This window comes from Schistocerca nitens, chromosome 3 (genome assembly GCF_023898315.1).
Source record: "Schistocerca nitens isolate TAMUIC-IGC-003100 chromosome 3, iqSchNite1.1, whole genome shotgun sequence".
Lineage (NCBI taxonomy): Eukaryota > Metazoa > Arthropoda > Insecta > Orthoptera > Acrididae > Schistocerca > Schistocerca nitens.
In genome coordinates, this window is record NC_064616.1 from 287312249 (window position 1) to 287335663 (window position 23415).

The 23415-nt window shown below is 36.3% G+C and overlaps 1 protein-coding gene across 1 annotated transcript in view; it reads right to left on the bottom strand.

Moving 5' to 3' along the window:
• Positions 1-347: 347 nt before the first annotated feature.
• LOC126249183 (inactive phospholipase C-like protein 2) overlaps positions 348-23415 on the bottom strand; it is a 703636-nt gene continuing 680568 nt past the window's right edge. The window contains exons 18-21 of the mRNA XM_049950838.1: positions 22965-23051; positions 14028-14213; positions 6869-7183; positions 348-2445 (exon numbers count right to left, since the gene is read on the bottom strand). Of these exons, the coding sequence (XP_049806795.1) occupies positions 2134-2445; positions 6869-7183; positions 14028-14213; positions 22965-23051 (900 nt within the window). The 3' untranslated portion in view covers positions 348-2133. The remainder of the gene's footprint in view (positions 2446-6868; positions 7184-14027; positions 14214-22964; positions 23052-23415) is intronic.

Consider the following 23415-nt stretch of genomic DNA (forward strand, 5'->3'; position numbering starts at 1 on the left):
TCACAGCAAAGAATTCGATGGTAGTAGATTTTGTAACTTTCACGATGACTTCACTGAAATACATTAAAGAACTGTACCTGCCAATACCTTACATTGTTTAATGCGATGGCAAATTGTACAAAAGAGTGAAATTATATGTTGCACAGGATATTTAAATAAGACACAAAAGTTTCAGAAAAATTCTCCTTTTTCTTTTAAAAAAAAAAGCACTTAAAAAAATTATTTTAAACAAGGAATTACAGAGTTTAAAATTCAGCATAGTACATAAATGATTCAAGTGCTAATATATTAACAAATTACACCATACTTCTTTCAACAAATTATTAAAAGTATAGCTTTTTACGGAAGTAACAACCAACAAATTAACAACATTGATTCCACAAATAGTGAACACAGGTATGTGTAAAATATCAGTTTATACTTATTTTCACTCAATTTCCACTATAACAGAACATTGTTAGAAGCTAAGTAGATATGTATTAGTTGCTTAATAAAGTCTCACTATTCCACAGCCAATATTTTCATTTCTTTTTGGTCTGTTTCGTGAACATACTAACTGTTAACTATAAGAATGAAACTAAAATGTTCTAAACTTTAATATCCAGGAAAGAACACAAATAAAACAGCTAAAATAGTCCCATGCTGCTTCTACACAAGAAAGACTTCCTTCTGCTATGCTGTTTATAGATGTGCAATCACATAACATCATTTAAAGATCATTAAAATATGTACATATGAAAATACTGTTCTGGAAGCTCATCATTTTGTTATTATTTTAAGTAAGGTTAAGAAAGATAGGTTATAAAATTTAAAATCTTATTCTCAAATGAAAATATTTGATATTTCACTAAATATTCAGGATATTTCACTGAGAATCCCTAAAAGAGCAGTAAAATGAGTAAAAGTGTTAGAAACAAATATTTATTTGTTGGAGTCTGGGAATGGAGAATAATTCTTTGGAGTGGAGAAAAAAACTGAAATTTCTGACAATGCATACGTCTACAGTGACTGAACATTCCTGTAAACATCTGACAACCTATTATTTCTTTCAGGTTATTAGTCTGTTACTGGATCCAAAATCTATAAATAATTGACTTGGTCTTACCATGATTCAGATTTCCCTGAAATGTTGAAAGAAATATTCATTTTTATTTTCAACTCAATTTTTTACGTACTAAAAATTCACATTTTCTGTTTATCAAAACCAGGGACTTATACATTGTTTATTGCCTTTCCCAATAACACCTCACTGCTTTAACTCTCTAACAATAAGTAGAATGTTATTAACCTTTTTAAATTTCTTAGCTGCAGCTCGCATTGTCAGACTTTTAGTCACAGTAAAATTAAACATGTTATTGTTATTTATTCTGAACATAAATAATTTATAATCTATCTGAAGCATATGTCAACTTTTGCACAATTCTTTTGTGTACTGGTGATTAACTGATATGAGAAGGTTGTGGTACAATAAGTGAGAAATAGCTAGCTTACTCCTAGTTTCATAAATGTCTGCAGTATGCAATTGCTGTTCTTTTAGAAGCAGTAGATAATATTCTACAAGGCAAGAGCTATGCAAGGTGTAATGTATGTGCACAGAAGTGTTTTTATGCCATTACAAATAATTTTAATATGCAGCTGATGAAACAAGGTACACTGTATTTATTAATGTACCTGTAACTTTCAAGTTCGTAAAATAGTTTGGCACCATATAAAAATAAAAAAACAAAAATAAATTTATAATTTCAACATCAGCATGAATTGCACATGTACACAAGGCATTTCACTTATGGCCTTATATTTTGCATTCATATTAATTGAGTTCTGTCTCTCATACAATAACAAAAGCATGCAAGAAGCTCAGCTCAGTTTACTGTGCCTTAATAATATTTTACATGTTTTTAATAATATAGTAATCCTTACATACACACATTATCCTAGAAATTCTTGAATGAACACCAAACACTGTGGAAAAATTAGTGTAATTCACTACACACACACACACACACACACACACACACACACACACACACACACCTATGACAGGAGAGAAACACAGAATTGTTTATCTCCTTCCTTTGGCAACGATTTCATTACTTTGAATTAATAGACCATCTATACAGAGGTAACACATCTCTACATCCATGTCCCTGTATCACTGTTCGTTGTTACATTGTTACCAAAGTATGCCTCTTCACAGTCCGCACTTTCATGTTGATTGTTATCAGTTGGTCTCTTCAAAATACTCTTTAATTTTATTTCACCAGATGAAGATCCTGATGCGCTAGGTTGTGCAGTAGATGCAATACTGGAATCTGAATGTAGCTTTGAGGACTGTTTTTCCACAGATAAATTCTTGTTTAATTTCACTTTGGAAACATTAGTTGAAGTATGCAGTTGCTTTTTCCCAATGTTTAATCTCTCCAAGACAACTGCAGCATCAGCAATCTGCAAGGAAAATATTGGATATTAATTTTGTTGCCTGTCATACGCTACATATAATGTAGGAAACAATCACTTGAATAAGATTATAGTTCTAAAAATATAAGAACCTTAAATGTCTAACTCCTAACAAAATTTCTTCCAGATGCCATGCAGTTTTCTTCTGTGCACGCACACACACGCACACACACACACACACACACACACACACACACACACACACACACACACACACACACACGGGAGTTTCGAACACACAAGGTATGTTCACTCAGTAGATAAACATAAGGTATAACTCACACATTATGAGGAAATGAGGCACTGCACCAGGGTTTCTTTATTCATGTCATTCCATCATTACACAAGCTTAAAAAGAAAACAGTCTTGGTTTCAGGGGGAACAATACTTTTATTGGGGCATTTCTCCCTTCAGGGTCATCATTAGAAAATTTTGGAATTGTCACATCTGATGGGACTTTTGGGTGTACCTTAAAAACACTGGGCTCAGTTGAAAAAGCAGTGATGGCATAGAACCACACTTACAGGTTTTGAAACCCTATAACACAACCTGTACACTAAGCAGTGATCCGTTCCAAACAAAGTTACAAGTTTTTATGTGTTCGTTTTTAGTGAGACTCAACATAGCTTCAAATGACTATATTGCGAAGGTTTCACTAATTAATTCTTTGATAATAATACAAGATAAGCCTGATACCATACTATACATACAATCATTACCTTCACCTTCACTCAACAGATACACACAACTCTCACACATCATGAGGAAAGTCTGACTGAAATGAGTTATTGCTTAGTGTACAGATTGTGCTGCATGGTTTCAGAACCTGTAAGTGTGGTCCTCTGCCAGCACTGCTTTTTCAACTGACCCTGGTGTGTGTAAGGTACACACAATGGTCTCCAGAGATGTGGTAAACACAAATTTTGCAATATATTAAAATTTTCTAACCATACCTGAGAAGGCCAAACACATCAATAAAATTATTATTTCCCCTGCAACCAAGACTGTTCTTCTTTCAAAATACTACCGACAATTGCTATACCAGATATGTCAAACTGGGAAGAACTTTCCTACAGAACTACTGCAACCTGAGTGATATCATGGCTAAAGTGGGTGAAAGAAAGAGATGTTCAGAAAGAGAATAACAGTCAGGTTCCTGCATGCAGTCAGGGTTAGGAAAGATGATGTGAAACATGCAAGTGTATGCAAAAAAACTCAAGGAACACATCTGGAAGCCACAAGGGGAAATGTATTGACAAGTACAAGGGGAAGATAAAGGATCACAATTGAGAGAAAGATGTCAAGGAAGAAAAATATGAATGAGCCAGAGTTTAATAGGAAAGTAACAGTGGAGAGAGAGAGAGAGAGAGAGACTGGCCTGGAGACAGGAGGGAGGAAACAGGTGGTAATGGGAGAAGATTAGAGACAGATGTAGGACATTGAAGTTACAGGCCTGAGGGATCTGTTACACAGATGATTTCTATCTGCAGAATAAAGAAAAGCTGACTTTAGGTGAGGAGGTTTGTAAAGCAGCCTTTTAAGTTGACTACATTTTGTTGAGCAGAATGTTTTGTAACCAGGTGGTCCAGATGGTGCTCATGATTTAGTGGTGCTCATTCATCAAAGTTTTTTTGTGTGTTCTTACCTTGTTGCAGGGAGGCTAATACATCATGCAGATGCTTTACAGGTGGGCCTGCCTCTGAGGGGAAGTGGGTAAAAAAAATTCAACAGGAGGCCATAGGCAGATTCTTGGGATCTTCAGGTTAGGGTTAGAGGATTGAGAGCAAAAGGATCACAGGGATGGAAAAGAAGAATATGTTGGTAGAGTGCCTGGTAGCACACTGTTTAGGAAGTGAGGGAACGATAAACTACGCTCATTCAAATGGTTCATTTACCTCTACAGGAAACCCTTTCTATCAAGACAAATTGATAATGTTCAAATGACATGTGATTACAAAAATGTAGTGAACTAATAACTGTTTATTTACAAGAAGACATATCCCATTTGATAGCACCAATTTCATACTTTCCATTAACCAGTTTGTTTAATGGAAAAAGCCATTACCTCAAAAGCTATTCATAACTTAAGTTTTAAACCATCTAACAGTGCTTTTTTTATTTGAAATTTTAAGATCTGATGCTATACTTTTATTGCCCTAATTATGCTGAACCAGATAATAAATTTGATTACCTGAACAAAGTGCTCATTAAGAAAATTGGGGAGTTGTGAAATTTACATGAAACTATTAAACCACTGCATTGTATCATCCAAATAGAACATAAATCTTTATTATTTTTACAGTTGTCTAATATACAGTAAAACAAAACTCTTACTTGATTCAAGAGAATGACACCACTACTAAATTTGATCATTATATCATTATAAAGCAAAATGTAATTACTGATTTTGTTACTTATCCTTATGCTTATCTATGGACATACCTCCATCAGACAATAAATTGACAGTTTGTGCCTCAGCCATCACCTGGTTCATATCTCTGTCTCCAAGTCTCCAAGTAGCACTCAATATGAAACCATCATGTAGCAACTTGTGTTATATTTTTGTGAACTTATTCTGAGTTTATGCCTAAGAATCACTCTGTCAACAGATCTGTATCAAAATCTGCATATGAATGGAAAATTTTGCAGTTAAAGTTCATTATCATGTAAATTTCTGAGTGTAAAAACAGCCTGGATGCAGAAGTCAATGTAGCTTTTTGTGTTGATATACTAGTGATGACCCAGTGACTGACTCCAAGAAATGTTTGTAATTATCTGACTCCCTTCTCCTAGTTATTGGTAAAGACTTTTCAGAGGTTATGGGTAGATAAGAGAGGACTTCAATATGGGACTGTGTTTTGAACAAACTGCCACTGTCTAGAACCTATTATGCGCACTTACTAAAGTGGTTCGTTGGCGTTATTTTCTTTGAGAAAACTGAACTGATCAGATGAGAATTATTAATGATTTTCTTGTTGATCAACTGTTAGCAATATATAAAGAATAAGAGTAAGCTGGTCATCACCAAAGTGAGTCTTAATATAAATAAGAAACCTATATGAGTAGTGTTGCATCAGTTACTAAACTTTGAGACCATCAAATAAAACGGTTCCAGAGTACATGTGCCACTGAAGACTTGCTGTGAGACTACCAGGTTAATACCATCATATGCTATTCTTGTAGACCTATCATACAGCAGCCTTACTCAGTTGATGGTGGAACTACTGATTTTTCAATGATAATACAATTTTTAATGTCCTCCTTATGCTGTCAAGTTGCATTGCATTGTGTAACACATTACATTACTAGCCTGTGGCTATTTTGAAATGTAGTTATGTCAGTGATATGTGTTTCATATCCAAAAACTGTTTAATGTTATGTAGGAACAGAGACTTGTTCTCACACACACATGTCAAAAATCTGCATATGTAGTCTTGCACATCATGTACTGCATGCAGGAACACAATTTGTAACATGTCATTGCGTAACTAAATTACTGTTAACAAATAGCTTCTAATTCCTTGCATAATGTATTTATGTCTTTGTAAGCTAAAGGGCTTATTGTGCTGCTAAATACATTAAGGAAGGACTTAGAAGCCACTTGTTAACAACAATTTAGTCATATGATGTTTCAAAATGTGCCCCCATATGCAGTATTTGATGTACAAGACTATAGACATCCAGATTTTCAACATGTGTGAGTGGGAACACATCTCTGTTCCCATGTAGAATTAAGTGGTTTTTAAATATAGCACACACATCACTGACACAACTGCCCTTGAAAATGGCCACAGGATAAAACTGGCTAGTAATATAGCACATTAAATGATACAATAAAGGTCATGTTGTACATAGAATTTAACAGCCTGTGATACACATTTAAAATGATTTTATCATTCAGAGATCATGTAGAGACTGTGGAGTTAGAAATGAAGAGACTAATGGAACTAGTAATTATTCTTCATATTTTGCTGGTTTTATGCTTAACTCAAACAGAATATTTTGCTAGAATTATCTGAAGCCAATTTATCAATTTCATACACACACTTAAAACAACATTTTGATTTTTATGAGAGTCACTGACATTTGCTGCACGAACTAGACACACACACACACACACACACACACACACACACACACACACACACACACACACACACACTTTTCCAGAATACTGCTGAACAGATGTGTAATAGCTCTAAGAGTAATACCTGGTATTTAATTAAGACAGTTAATGTGTTAGTAACATCACATTTATGAGGGGAAATAAGTACCAGTCACTGATAATTGAAATATATTATCATAACACCATATAAATTTCAGACAGTTAATCTAAGCTGAAACAGTTTTTCCACAGATTTCACAGTTGAATGCACAGATATTAAGAACAATAAATTACAGCTGGAATTACCTGTGTTAAAAAGAGTTGGGAGTCTTCTTTACATGTCTTTAGTAGGTCAATTTGCCCCTTCAGTCTCCGCACATTCACAACAAAATATTCCACAAAAGTATTTAGTCTCTTTCCTGTGGCACCAACCGACACTGCTAACTGTGGGAAATCCTCATAATCTACTTGAATGACGTCCAATTTCCTCTCAAGTTCAGCTACCAGGTTATCACTATGCTCTAAAATGTACTGTGAACTTTTAAGTGCCTTCTCCAAAATTACCAGACTTCGGTCAACAAATTCTGGTATGTCCGACCCTTGAACTCTCACCATTTGTATCTGCAGAAACAAAGAACAATTTTTTAAGTTTCTGGCATATTTAGCATACCATGTTCTATAGTAGTTTCAAATAATAACAATAATTTATTCTGCATCAACCCCAAAATGATACAATTTCAAGATACAATGCAAACCATTCTTCCAAATTGGTCAGTAATGACTGTTTATAGAGCTTACTTTCATAAATATGCAAATATAGTATAGTTGCAGGTTTCAGTGCCATTCATATCTCTTTAACATACAAGAAGTACTTAGCAATTTATGAGTTTTTAATATTTTGATTTTTCTGTAGGTTAGAAAAAAATTCGCTTTGAAACCATTTCTCCAAAAAAACAATGATATTACAATAGCTTTTAGGATACATGCAAGCTTCTAATTGCTTTAAGTTGAGGAACTAGGCTACTCTAGTGAACAAAGTGGGTCTGAGTCACCACTTTTAAAGTTTGTCTTTTAATTTCATTGTAACAATATAACGCCAATTTTGGAGACAATGAGTAGTGCCCACCCACAGTCAAGCTCCTTACTAGTAAGACCATATCTTCACAAAAAATTCAATTGAAATAGCAAAGGAAAAAGTGTTGCATTAATTTTGAAATGAAAAACGAAATCAACATTAACAAGTCACACACACACACACACACACACACACACACACACACACACACACACACACACACACACACACACACGAGATATATATATATATATATATATATATATATATATCATTATTCCTTTAATGGAATACTCCCCTACTCTGTCAGCTGATTTTAGCCAAAACGGCAATTCTCAAGTGATCAATTTGTGAACCAAGTGTGCACTTTTTATGTCCATTACTATTTCCATCTGTATCCAAATGTGTGAAATGCCTTCATGGATTCTGAGGTTAATTTCTCAGGAAACAGAGCACTTCTTACAAAAACTTACACACATGTTGTTTATGTGACATTCAAATAATGACTCAAGTTTTTACTAGGAAATAGTCACAAACTGTGACTGTGTAATAGTAATAAGCTCATTTAGTATATTTCAGAGTCACATTTTGTGACTTTTTCACAGCAGTAAGCTTAGTTTTTATTCCAGTGTTCTCTAGCAAACATGTGTATGTTACATTTTGTCTACAATAACTGAATACAAAAACACACAATTTACTGCTAAATTAACCTTCAACTCTTATATATACTGATAGCTCATATGTTTTCGTGCAGATGCTCTTGATGTTTGGGCATTATGTGCATATTGTTGATAGACTTTGTAACAATCAATTCCAGATGATACAAAAAATTGATGTTAAAATTGCCAAGTAATTTGTTTGCAAATAGTTCATGAAGCTTTTTCACAGTTGCTGATTTAAATTGTAGCTCATACTTACGATGCTGTTATTTAACTTCTGATTCCTTTGTTGTCAATGTTTTCTCATAACTGCTTTGCTGCAGAGAGAATAAAATGGGTCTTATCTGTGTAGGATCTCATTCCTGCACTCTAATCAAATAAAAAACGTAGGCACTATATTGAAAATAACTTTTCACAATGGATTGAAAAATACTGAGTACTGACTGACCTATGACAAAATACACTGACTTTTAACATACAAATGCTGACATCTTTGAATCACAAGCCTTTCATTTTTGTATGACATTATTAACATTATTTAGGAAACAGACTTATTTAAATTTAGGATTCTGTAGGAGTCCAGATATGCTGTTTTCCTTTTCAAAATGTATTGACATGTTTCATGTAAACAAAATTGCAATAGAAGTACATTTATAGTGAAAATTTGATGATATATCCCAAATAGACCCACGTCCCAGTAAAATTAAGAATGGAAAAGTTAACAGTAACTGGAAAACATTTGAGCTCCCTGCCGCCATTGGATAAGCAGCAACCAGCAGCAAGTTGTACTCTTAGCTCACTTATTTGTGTCATAGTTTAATTCTTAATTTCTTTGCATGTTTTTGGGTACTTCCATAGTTTAAGTCTCAAATTTCGGGTGTATTATAGTATTTGAGAGATGTAGCATCGCATTTTAGTACCTGTATAGTGTAAATTTGCATAGTTGTCAGTCATCTGTTTGTTTTGAACAGCTTGTGAGATAAAAGAGAGGGGAAAAAATTGTTAGGGATGGATAGGGTCTATGCTGGTTGTGTACGGCTTCAGGGGAAATTGGCCACCATCTGTAAACAGCTGGAAGTTATGTTGGCCATGGTCGACAGGCTCCAGGCTGTTTCCCTGGGCCACGGTGACATTGGGACACTAGATGCGAGTGCTTTGTTGCCTCTGGAACCTGTAGCATGACCTGGGACCTCTGATGCCACTGTGCCCTTGAATTTGGATGTCCCTGCCGGTTGACACTTTCCTAACAGTGATTGGCGAACCATGGCAGGGTCGCGAATCCCTCGGCAGAAGGCGAAAGTTGGTGCTGGCCACAAGACTGTACCCATGTGCCTCCATAATAGGTTTGAGGTACTGCCCACTGCTGAAAGTACTTCTGAGCCAGCAAGCGTGGCCTCAACTGTTGCGGCAGTGGCCGGTCTTCCTGATAGGCCGAGACAAGCGCAGAGAGTGGGATTGATTGTTATTGGGAGCTCCAATGTTAGGCAGCTGATGGAGCCCCATAGGGATATGGCAGCTAAAGACGGGAAAAAAGCCAATGTACACTCCTTGTGCATACCGGAGGGAGTCATCCAAGATGTGGAAAGGGTCCTTCCAGATGCCATGAAGCGTACAGATTGCAGCCAACTGCAGGTGGTGGCTCATGTTGGCATTAATGACATGTGTCGCTATGGATCAGAAGAGATTCTCTCTGGTTTCTGGCTGCTATCTGAGTTGGTGAAGACTGCCAGTCTTGCTAGCAAGACGAAGGCAGAGTTCACCATCTGCAGCATTGTCGACAGGACCGATTGCAGACCTTTGGTACAGAGCTGAGTGGAGGGTCTGAATCAGAGGCTCAGGCAGTTCTGTGACTGTGTAGGCTGCAGATTCCTTGACTTACTCCATAGGGTGGTGGGGTTTTGGGTTCCGCTAAATATGTCAGGGGTCCACTACACACAGGAGGCAGCTACACGGTAGCAGGGGCTGTGTGGTGTGGACTGGACAGTTTTTTAGGTTAGACAATCTTGGGAAAGATCAAAAAGGGCTCCAGTTTCAAAGGGTACAGGGCAAATATACAACGTGAATTGACCAAGCCACAGTCGGTATTGTAGTTGTGAATTGTCGTAGCTGTGTTGGAAAAGTATCAGAGCTTCAAGTGCTGAAAGAAAGCACTGAAGCTGAATTTGTTATAGGAACAGAAAGCTGGCTAAAGATGGAGATAAATTCTGCTGAAATTTTTAGAGCCACAAACCATTTTCAGAAAGGATAGATTAAATAAAGTAGGTGGTGGTGTGTTTGTGGCTGTTAGTAGTAGTGTAGTTTATCTTGTAGTGACTTACCAAACAAAAGCGCTGGCAGGTCGATAGACACACAAACAAACACAAATATACACACAAAATTCAAGCTTTCGCAACAAACTGTTGCCTCATCAGGAAAGAGGGAAGGAGAGGGAAAGACGAAAGGATGTGGGTTTTAAGGGAGAGGGTAAGGAGTCATTCCAATCCCGGGAGCGGAAAGACTTACCTTAGGGGGAAAAAAGGACAGGTATACACTCGCGCGCACACACACACACACACACACACATATCCATCCACACATACAGACACAAGCAGACATATTTAAAGTCTTTAAAGTCTTTAAGTCTTTAAATATGTCTGCTTGTGTCTGTATGTGTGGATGGATATGTGTGTGTGTGTGCGAGTGTATACCTGTCCTTTTTTCCCCCTAAGGTAAGTCTTTCCGCTCCCGGGATTGGAATGACTCCTTACCCTCTCCCTTGAAACCCACATCCTTTCGTCTTTCCCTCTCCTTCCCTCTTTCCTGATGAGGCAACAGTTTGTTGCGAAAGCTTGAATTTTGTGTGTATATTTGTGTTTGTTTGTGTGTCTATCGACCTGCCAGCGCTTTTGTTTGGTAAGTCTCATCATCTTTCTTTTTAGATATATTGTTTCCACGTGGAATGTTTCCCTCTGTTATATTTATCTTGTAGTGAAATAGTTAGTTCTTGCGAATTAGTATGAGTAGATGTTATACTCAACAGCCGTACCGAAATAATAATTGGCTAATAGCTGAACGGTTCAAAGAAAACTTGAATCTCATTACAAATAAGTACCCCCACTCATACAGTTATAATTGGTGGAGACTTCAATCTACCCTCAATTTGTTGGCGAAAATATATGTTCAAAGCCGGTGATAGACAGAAAACATCTTCCAAAATTGTACTAAATGCTTTCTCTGAGAATTATTTTGAACAATTATTTCATGAGCCCACACAAATTGTAAATGGTTGCAAAAACAAACTTTACCTCTTAGCCACAAATAATCCTGATCTAATAGTGTGTGTCATGACGGATACAGAGATTAGTGAACACAAGGTCATTGTAGAGGGGCTCAAAACCATATCAACCAAATCCACTAAAAATAAATGCAGATTAAAATTGGCTTGATGCCTTCCTAAGAGAGTGTTGCCATTCCTTCCAAGCTAATTATGTAAGTGTAGACCAAATATGGCTCAAATTCAAAGATATAGTATTAACAGCAATAGATTGATTCATACTGCAAAAGTTAATAAGAGACGGGACTGATCCACCATGGTACACAAAACATGTCAGAACACTGTTGCAGAAACAACAAAAAAAGCATGCCAAATTCAGAAGAACGCAAAACCCCAAGACTCGCTAAGTTTCACAGAAGCTCGATATTTGGTGCTGACATCAATGCAAGATGCTTTTAATAGTTTCCACGATGAAACATTGTCTCAAAATATGGTAGAAAATCCAAAGAGATTCTGGTCATATGTAAAGTAAAACAGTGGCAAGAAACACTCAATACCATCACTGTGCGATAGTGATGGAAATGTTACCGATGAAGGTGCCACTAAAGTGGTGTTACTAAATACAGTTTTCCGTAATTCCTTCACAAAATAAGATGAAGTAAATATTCCAGAATTCAAAACCAGAACAGCTGTTAGCATGAGTGACATAAAAGTAGATATCTTAGGTGTTGCAAAACAACTCAAATCACTTAAGAAAGGCAAGTCTTCTGGTCCAGATGGTATACCAACCAGGTTCCTTTCAGAGTATGCAGACACAATAGCACCTTTCTTAACAGTCATATACAACCGCTCACTTGACAAAGGTCTGTTCCTAAAGACTGGAAAGTAGCACAGGTCACACCAATATTCAAGAAAGGAAATAGGAGTAACCCATTGAATTACAGAACCATGTCACTGACCTCAATTTGCAGTAGGATTTTGGAGCATATACTGTACTCAAACATTATGAATCACCTTGAGAAAATGACTTGCTGATACATAACCAACAGGGATTCAGAAAATACCATTCTTGTGCAACACAGCTAGCTCTTTATTCCCATGAAATAATGAGTGCTATCGACAAGGGATTTCAGATCGATTCCATATTCCTAAATTTCCAGAAGGCTTTTGATACCATTCCTAATAAGTGACTATTTATCAAATTGTGTACATATGGAGTATTATCTCCGTTGTGTGACTGGATTTGTGATTTCCTCTCAGAGAGATCACAGTTCATAGTGATAGATGGTAAATCATTGAGTAAAACAGAAGTGATATATGGTGTTCCACAAGGTAGTGTCATAAGCCCTCTGCTGTTTTTGATTTACATAAATGATCTAGGTGATAATCTGAGCAGCCCCCTTAGATCGTTTGCAAATGATGCTGTAATTTACCGTCTAGTAAAATCATCAGATGATCAATTCCAATTACAAAATGATCTAGAGAGAATTTCTGTATGGTGCGAAAAGTGGCAACTGGCACTAAACAAAGAAAAGTGTGAGGTCATCCACATGGGTACTAAAAGAAATCTGATAAACTTTGGGTATAGGATAAATCACACAAATCTAAGGGCTGTCAATTCGACTAAATACCTAGGAATTACAATTACGAGCAACTTAAATTGGAAAGACCACATAAATAATATTGTGGGGAAGGCAAAACAAAGATTGCGCTTTGTTTGCAGAACACTTAGAAGATGTAACAAACCCACTCAAGAGACAGCCTACATTACACTTGTCCGTCCACTGCTGGAATATTGCTGCACGGTGTGAGATCCTTAATAGGTAGGATTGACGGAGGACATCGAAAAGGTGCAAAGAAGGGCAGCTCGTTTCATGTTATCGCACAATAGAGGTGAGAGTGTCACTGATATGTTATGTGAGTTGGGGTGGCAGTCACTGAAACAAAGGCGGTTTTCTTTGTGGTGAGATCTATTTATGAAGTTTCAATCACCAACTTTCTCTTCCAAATGCGAAAATATTTTGTTGACACCCACCTACATAGGGAGAAATGATCATCATAATAAAATAAGAGAAATCAGAGCTTGAATGGAAAGATTTAGTTGTTCCTTTTTCCCCACGCGCCATTCGAGAGTAGAATGGTAGAGAAGAAGTATGAAAATGGTTCAATGAACCCTCTGCCAGGCACTTAAGTGTGAATTGCAGAGTAACCATGTAGATTTAGATGTAAATATGGATCTGGATATACATCAGTCTCCATATGAATCACTTCACTTCATTATATGTAGTGTTTCTTTGCCTGCCGCATTACAGTATACACACACATATCACTTGAAAATTTCTGATAGTGTATGGCAAGTGGAGGTCTAAATCATTAATGCAGGTAATAAGGGGACAATGACTTCACTTTATATCATCATAAATCTATATTTAATTAAAACTGAAATGCTTTAAAAAATGAAATTGTTTTAACACTCACCCCATTCTGAGATGTAATTGACACATTAGTTATTTGTGGTGTTGCTTCATATCGTTGTAACAGTACTTTCAAACAGTGACTCATATTTGCTGTTTCATCTACACCACATTCATAGCGTAACTCGTCCATGGCCATCTCTGCTTCAGTGCGTAGCCGCAGAGCATCTTCCATATCTGGAATTACATCCTATCACAGAAGAAAAAAAAGCATGTATTTTGTTGGAAAATATCACTGAAAAGTTTTATTTATGGAAATGGCACCAATAAGAGAAATATCAGCTACCTTGTGAACAAATTTATGGACTGGTACTATGCTTAATGATAAATGCTCTGGATGCTCATTAAAACCTAATAACAACATGTGAGGCAATCAGACTGCTGGAAAGATTGAAGGCTGTGGGGAGTGGTGACAACAATCCTCAATGTGAATGGATGTGAAAGAAATGCCCCACAGTTAAACATGTGACTATAGATGACTTACACTATGATATTGACCATTCCTTCTCATGACACTTTTCTCACATAAAATACTGAAAGCTTTGAATCAAGGCAGTCAGGTAGATGCAATATTTCTCGATTTCCAAAGAAATTCGACTTCTACACTTATTATCAAAAGTACGATTATATGAAGTATGAAGCAAAATATATGACTTGACTGAGGATTATTTTTTAGGGACAATGCAGCAGGCTATCTTGGATGGAGAGTCATTAACACATGTAGAAGTAAATTGAGGTATGCCCCACAGAAGTGTGTTGGGACCCTTGCTATTCATGTTGTATATTAATGACCTCGCAGGCAATATTAATAGTAACCTCAGACTTTTTGCAGATGATACAGCCACCTGTAATAAAGTACTGCCTAGAAGACGGTGAATAAATATTTAGCCATATCCTGATAATATTTCAAAGTCGTGCAAACATTGGCAACTTCCTTTAAATGTTCAGAAATGTAAAATTGTATATTTCATAAAATAAACAAAAATGCATAGTAGCCTATGACTACAGTATCAGTGAGGCATGGCTGGAATGCGTCAGCTCATACAAACACCTGAGTGTAACACTTTGTTAGGAAGGAGAGGCACACAGCAAACAGTCACAATCCCATTACTTCTTATTATTCTTGCAAATCTAGAGTTTTTCCTTCTGCCTATACACCTGTAAGAACATACAGTGACATGCACTGTCACTTGTTGAATTGTAACTGAGATACACTGACTATGGCTATTTATAGTTTAAATCTATATTTGCAAGAATAATAAAAACTAATGTTATTGCAACTGATTGCTGTGTGCCTCTCCTTCCTTTTAGTCTATGGTCACTGTACACAATGGTTCCTTATGGAATTGAAGTTGACTTTATAAGAATTTGAAATGGAATGATCATATAGGCTGTCATGGATAAAGCAGGTGGTAGACTTTAGTTTATTGATAGAATACTGGATAAATACAATAAATCTACAAAAGAAATTACTTACAAATCACTCATACAGTCCATCCTAGAATATTGCTCAAGTGTGTGGGACATGTCCCAAATAGGACTCACTATCCCAAGGAAGCTTACTTATGAAGTTTAAAGAACCAGCTTTAATTGATGATTCTAGGAATGTGCTACAAACTCCTATGAATCAGTCCCATAGAAATCATGAGAACAAGATTAGGTTAATTATGACACATATGAAGGCATTTAAACAAGCATTATCCTTGTGTTTCATACATGAATGGAATGGGAAAAAACCTGTAACAGATACAGTGGGACATACCCTCTGCCATGCACTTCACAGTGCTTTGCAGAGCACAGATGTAGATGTGGGCACAAATCACACACACACACACACACACACACACACACACACACACACACACACACACACACACAGAGGATGTCCCAGGAGGAATGGTCAGTATCAGGAGCATGACAGAAATGATCATTCGAAGCAAAAAAGAATAGTAAACATGGGCTTTAAAGTGCATACCTTGAGACCTATGAGCACTTGTTCATCTTCACTACTGTGAAACATATTTCTTATACTGAACAAGTACTCATAGCTCTTAAGATATGCATTTCAAAGCCAGTGTTTACTAAACAATGTTATTCTTGTTTTAATCTATATTGCATTTGCCTAAAATATGGAAAGCAAAGAGCTTGTAGTAGAAGAGATAATTTTCAAAGTATTGAAGATGAAGAAGCTCTTAAATTACGAATTTTAGAGCCCATATTTACTAGACATTTTTGATTCAAAACACCTTTCACTTCATTTCCATGAATATTGGTCATTCCTCCTGAGACATCCTGTATAAGAAACATTGATATGCCTGAGTTTTTTCTGTTTACTGTTTTGGTAAAGGTAAATTAATCCTATCTCTTGTTCCATGGAAGAAGATAGAAGTATTATGATCATTTTTACTGATGTTTTTTCCTAATATAACTGATTGGTGCATATACTTCCATGATGCAGTTACAATGCCCAAGTTGTTAAACATACTTTCACAAAGAACCAGATTATTAGTTTTAATTATTATTTTTCTAACACTTTTTCTGTAGTTCCATAATTATGTCTATATTTAGCATATTTTCATAGCAAAAGATTGAGTGTAATTTGAAATATTGTTTAACCATGAGGCACTCGCCCTGCCTGTTACACAGTAGTGAAGAGCATCTAATGGCATAAAACAGAGATGACATTCTCTCTGCTGATATGTTTGTGTGCTGATAACTCTTAATGTACACCAAATATTCAGCATAAAAAATATGTTTCTTAGACATTCTACACAATTATGGTTTATATTTCATTTGACAGTATACTTGTCCTCCTTTAGCCTCAGGTTCAAGATGTTCCTTTCAATTTTCCTTATTTAACCTCAAATTCAAGATTTTTTAAATTTATGTTCAGTTTTGTTCATTGATTATTACATAACTGTAAATGTTTTCCTTTTTCCATGTGTAATTATGGTGTTGATATTATTGAGAGCCATGAAAAGAGAATTCTCCAACATACAATGCTCACAGGCTCACTGGAGGTATCTTAGTCTTAAGAGATGGACGGAATGCATAATTACCTCCTAATAGCCAGTCAGAGACAGTCTTTAAAACGATTCTTTATAATGATATAATGACTGGCAGTTTTGAAGTCATACTTCCTGGTATAATGACTCAGTATGTCTCCAATGCAGTAACTTTCATATCTCTTTCAGGTGTGATGTGACCTTTGAAGGCATCCAATGCTGGCATAGCTATCTTACTAAGCATTACATCAGGTTTCCAGCTCAAGACAGCAATTCATCATTAGCTCTGTTTTGCCATCTAGTTGTTATCTTGGTAACACATCACTAACCCATTTGTTAAGTATTCCTTGGCAAAAATTTTACAGTTCAAAATAATATTCGGGATGGGGGAAGAGGCAGCTTTCCACCTCTAAAGTACAAGGGCATGCTAAAAAGTAATGCCTCCAAAAATTGTGTGTGTAAACTCTTCAAGCTTTTTAAATAAAATAAATGTTATTAATATTTTATGTCTTTATTCTTCATGTCTACATATTTGAAGCCCTCTGTCACTAGACAGCTCCAAATTGTCGCATGTAATTTGGCAGTGTGTAACATAACTATGTTAGTGTGTGAGAGAGAGTGTGCTGTAATCAAATTTTGAATCTGAAGTGCTGGGACACCTGCAACAATCCAATGCCTTGGGTTCACTATCATTCCATATAATCCTGACTTGGCACCATACAAGTTTCATTTGTTTCCAATACTTAGAGAAAACCTTCGATGACTTCACTTTGGTAATGATGAAACGTTGTATGCAGAGCTGAGGTTGTGGGTCCACCAGCAAAGTCAAACATTTTACAGTGACAGTATCAAAAAAATTGTCTCCCACTGTAAAAATGTGTTTGTTGCCAGGATCACTACATTGAGAAATAAATATGAAAACAAGAAGAATAAAGATGCAAAATGTTAGTAACATTTGTTTTCTTTTGAAAGCTTTAAGAGTTTTCACAAAAATATTCAGGGACATTACTTTTCAGCATACCCTCATAACTGCTAATATAATATCATGCTAATTTGTTTTTCTTTTCCAGCTGTTTTTAATAAGATACTTTTCACCCCTTTACGGCCCACTGGCATATTGTTCCAGATATCCTAAAAGGTAGATGCTTCATTGGTGACGTCAATCTGGTGTAAATGGTCAGAGTGCTGTTGCCATGATCACATTTAGATTATTTGCCTCTGGAAGTTGACTAGTATCTCAGTAAACTCTTATGGCAGTCTCTATGCTAATAAAGTTCTTCACTGGGCAGAAAGATCATTTCATCTCTGGCACCAACTGATACTCTCAAGGAATTGTGTCTGTAATATGTTTAAAGTCTTCACAACTTCCAAGGCCTTCAAATGGATTATTTGTCAATAGACAGGTATCCCATCTTCTTTTCTCTTCTACAAAAAAAGGAACCCTAGCTTCATGATATTTTGCAGATTTTGGCACTCAGAATGGTTTCCTTGGTAACATGATGAATTGCAGCTTATTCCCCAATGCTGCACATTTTATTGATACAAACCATACTTTTTATCAGCATCTGTATGAGATGTATTCTTCACATAATAAATAACTATGAGTTTAAAATTTGCATCATAACTGCCCTGAATTCCAAAGATTGCTGATAATTTTTTTCACTTTACCATGTGATAGTTAAATTTTACTCTTTACTTAGAGAAAAGTGTTCCTGTCCTGTCACGAAAAGTAATGGAACTTTGAGCACAATAATAGTCACATCACTTCAAACTAAGGAATGAGCACTAAAGTTGAAGATTTTACAATCTGAAAATATACCAGTACATTTAGGGCTGTGCAGATACGTGACATCCTAATTTTTTGTGTCCAAGTTTTAGGGAAATAGTACAGCTTATAATTAGGACAATATAGTGTTTTAGATCTGACAAATATTTTATTAAGTCTTAGTCAGCAACAGATAATGCCAAAGACGAGGGATAGAGAGAAACACAAAACTGTTATAGAATTACAAAGATTGTTTTTCTGAACTATCTAGATATGGAACACTGTATGAAAGATGAGTAAAACGACACCCTGTGAGCCAATTTGACCTATGGGGTTTCCAACGCAAAAGAACTAGCTAGAAAATACCTACTCAGCTAATCAAGAGAAATACGGTATAGCAGTGAAGTGCAGTTATCAGCAATGGAGGCACATACAGTTAACTGCTCATACGGCTCATGTTCTGTGAGAATAAATCAACAGAGGATCAAAACTAGGATGGCTGGGTACAAACAATACCCTCAGGTGCATGCACCATGATTTTTTTAAATTGCGAACAGGGGTTCCCGAATGATGCTGCATGAGATCTGTGATTCATTTTTTCCCCCTTGGAGTGCTCTGGATAGCACTTCTGCAGTGACATTACTGCAACTAGGCTCCACTGACTTTTGAGATATCTGCTACATAAACCGGTTCATTGCAACAGTTCTTTATAGTCAACTCAGTACCAGAAAATGACAAGGCAATTATTAAAGTAGGAACATATAAACAGTATACACAGGAAGTACACATCTCTAGGACTCAAGATGCACTCAGATTGGATGAATGGATGCAGACAGCAGGAACAGTACAGAGAACAACTACATATAGGGGTTGGTTTTTCATATTCTGCAACAGAATATACTATGCTACTTGACAAAATCAGTAGTTTTCAACTGAATGTCTACATAGTCACTTGTCATTTCTCTGTCACTTTTTGCAATCTTAGAACTTACTTTTCACAAATAATATGGTTCAGTTTTATTGTTCTGAGAGACCTGTAGGTATGAAGGTATGATTCTTGCCACGACTCCAAGATTGCTTTGACCACCACAGTGCTTCTCTAGGCGCTGTGTTACTGAAAGGGGTACACACTTGCTTTCCTCCAACCTAAGAATCTATCAATCCAGTGAGTTATAGACAGACTTCTACTTCAATGTACAATATGACATATTTCACATACTTAAAGCACTGACTTAGGAGAAGATTATGTTACATGGCAATAGACAGTCCAAAATTAATTAGAAATCAAAGCCTGACTCTTCCAAGTTTGCTATATTAAACTTAGCTCTTGAACACCTAGTCATGCTAGATTAGTAATAACATTTAATAGCAATACTAATAATTACAACAATGAAATTACAAGTTACTGTACATAAAACCAAGGAAACTAAAGTTTAATGAAAGTAAAATATGAAAAATTAAAATCTGAAATATATTTCAGATGAATTTGATGTTTATTGTGATTAATGTATGAATGTAGAGTTCCACAGTGGTAATATTGAATAAAATGTTCTCGGGCTTCCCGCTATGCCAAGTGGTTACAATTGAATGAACTTTTGACCATGGACTACTTGGCCATTGTCAAGTGAAATGACAGCTGATGAGCTGCTTGTAGGCCCGTATATACTCTAGTTACTGGCTATGATGTCACTGGTGCTCATCTCATTGCCACATTTAGGCACATGTTGACTTGGTGTCCAATTCGCCTGCTTCAACCTCACTATTACAAGGTACCAAGCTGTGCTGAGCTGCAGGCCACCATATCTATCAAAGTTGTTGTCACTCATTTTTATTTCAAAGGCTTCCTTAATTAAAAAGTCCCAGAAACCATTAGTGTGTGCCATGACAGAGGTTTCATCAAATTTGTTCCAGTGATAATTTTCAATAGCTTCCTCAACTAAAGTGGATTTTTTGGGGTAGCATAGGTGATAAAACCTCTTATGCTCCTCCTGTCATTGTTCTACAGTGTACACTCTATGTCTAACGTAAGACTGGCCAAACTGACAAGGTATGGATTTTTGTTGAAGGCCTAGAGTTCAATTTGATTTTGTGCCTTTTCAGCAGGCAGTTTATCTTGCCAAACATGGAGCTACAGAATAGCAAAAAAGCAAGTCTTCTATCCTGCTTCTCATCGGTGGTCTCAGCGTGATTCTTATTTGAGATCAATTTATTTATTTGGTTATTGTTGTAGCCACTGCTCCTGAAGACCTCAGACAGATGGCTCAGCTCAGAGCTGATGGTGTGTGAATACAGGTTTGTGTGCATAGGAGTTCTGTTGACATTGTGGCCAAGGCATTCATTTAATTTGAAATGGCAGTGCATCATCTTTTTCTACTTCCACAGTGTACTGTATTTTGTTGTTGATGCTGCTGAGATACTCCAAGAATTCATCAAATTTTTCAAGTCCATGGGGCCAATGATCAATGTGTTGTTAAAATATCAGAAGCAACAACTAGGCTTTAATGAGGCCATGTCTAAGGAAATGTCCTCAAAATTCTCCATACAAATTTTTGTAACACCTGAAGCTAATGTGCCTCCCTTCACAATGTCAACCATCTGATCACAATACAGTTGGACAGAAAATAAGATGACATAAGAGTGTGTCTAAAGAGCTTGACAACATTACTATCAAACAACTGGGATACTAGATCCAAAGGGTCTTTCATGGGCACATTCGTAAACAGTGCTACCATATCAAAAATGCCCATAATGTCACTAAGTCAAAGACAGTTAATTTGGCTGATTCTCAGGTAAACAATGCTATGAGCAGTCAGTGACCAGGACTGAGTACAATGGTCTGCATGCAATATGCAATGATGCAAGAATTGTGATTCTTCCTGCTGACATGCTGTAATTATGGAACACACAGACTATGATACAAAGAGCATGAAAAGAAACTTGCTTTTTGCCATTCTGTGGCTCTGTTTCAGGCAAGGTAAACTACCTGCTAAAAAGACACAAAACCAAATCAATCTTCAGGCCTATGTCAAAAATCAAGCAACTACTGAGTCTAGTTTCAGACAAGTCCCAGAATGCTTGGGGCCTACAAGATACCTTGACAGTGTGATCAATCTTAAAACAGACAGTGTGCTCTGTAGGACAAAGCAGAAAGGAGAATGATAGGTTTTATTGCTGGCAATATCCTGAAAAATCCACTATAGCTGAACACATTCTAGAAAAGTCACCAGATCAAATTTGACAATGTCTGTGGTGGCTCTCACTAATGGCTCCTGGGATTGTGTAATTAAATAATCCATTGAAATAAGAATCAGTGGCAACATCCTTAATAGAGATGGCAGCCTGCAGCTCAGAGCAGTGTGGGATCCAAGGACAGTGAGGCTGGAGCAGGCACCTTGAACATGGAGTCAATATATACCAATATATGTTGGTGCCATGAGCACCAATGACATCACAGCTGACAGCTAAAGTATATAAGAGCATACAAGCAGTCCAACAACAGCCATTCCACATGAAAATGGCCTGGGAGTGCTTGGTTGAAAGCTCATGGTGTTTAAACCGCTTGATGTAGCTGAAAACCAGAGAACATTTTATTCTTATTAATAGCTGCTTCATCACAAGGAAAATCAAACTACACTAGTATTTTGACCATGTCAACTGGAGGAAATAGTGGATAAAATAAAGAACATTAGGATATGAGAATCAAAAGAGACAAAACAGCTATAGATGTTAGTCTACATGTGTGTTCAGTAGTTTGGTTTACAGTTAGTAATGTGATTCTTCATAGGTATAAAGAAGGTGATCTTTAGAAAGTTAAAGGAGTTGGAATTGATATGTGATCTAGTGACATGAGATGCTTTCCACTAATGTTGCATGCTCTTATTTCTGGGGTTGCATTAAGCAATAGTAATGAGATAATCATTGTAAATCCTATATTAAAGAAAAGAGGTTGAGTATACTAGAAGATTATTAGTGGTAATGAGAAACCCATGTCCAAAATATGATTTTCTGAGACAGTCATGCTAATAAATTCATGATAAATACATATCTCAAGCAAAAGCATTGAAAACACTTTTATTTGATAAAATATGTGTTATGGGTTACCAGTTTGCATACTGAAAATATTCAGTGATAAAAGGCTTTTTATCTTTGAATAACATGGTAACATGCTTACCTTGAATATGTCATCCAAGTTTTTTATTCCAAACTTCAGTATGGTGGCAAGAGCTCTGGCATATCGTACTCTTTTCTTCATTTCCTTCTAAAATTTAAAAGCAGAGTATTATTTCTCACATAACAACTGACATAGTTCTAATGTAACATTTCTTCATTTTATGATACTTTTTCTATACATACATTTCTGGCACGCATTGACAAATGTCTCGGCACACGACACAACTATAAATATAAACAACAACCCAAATCAACTTTCATCTTCAAATTTTACTATGCTTTACTGTGAAATGTCAAGAAATTCTTTCATCTTAAAGTCTCATTGCAGAATTTTCTCTATTTTTGGTCAAACACCTTCCCACATAATGGAGGCAGTAGCCTTATGTTATTCTTAAAGTTTCCATAATAGTCATATACTAAGCTTTCACTTGTAGTGACTACAATTCTGAAAT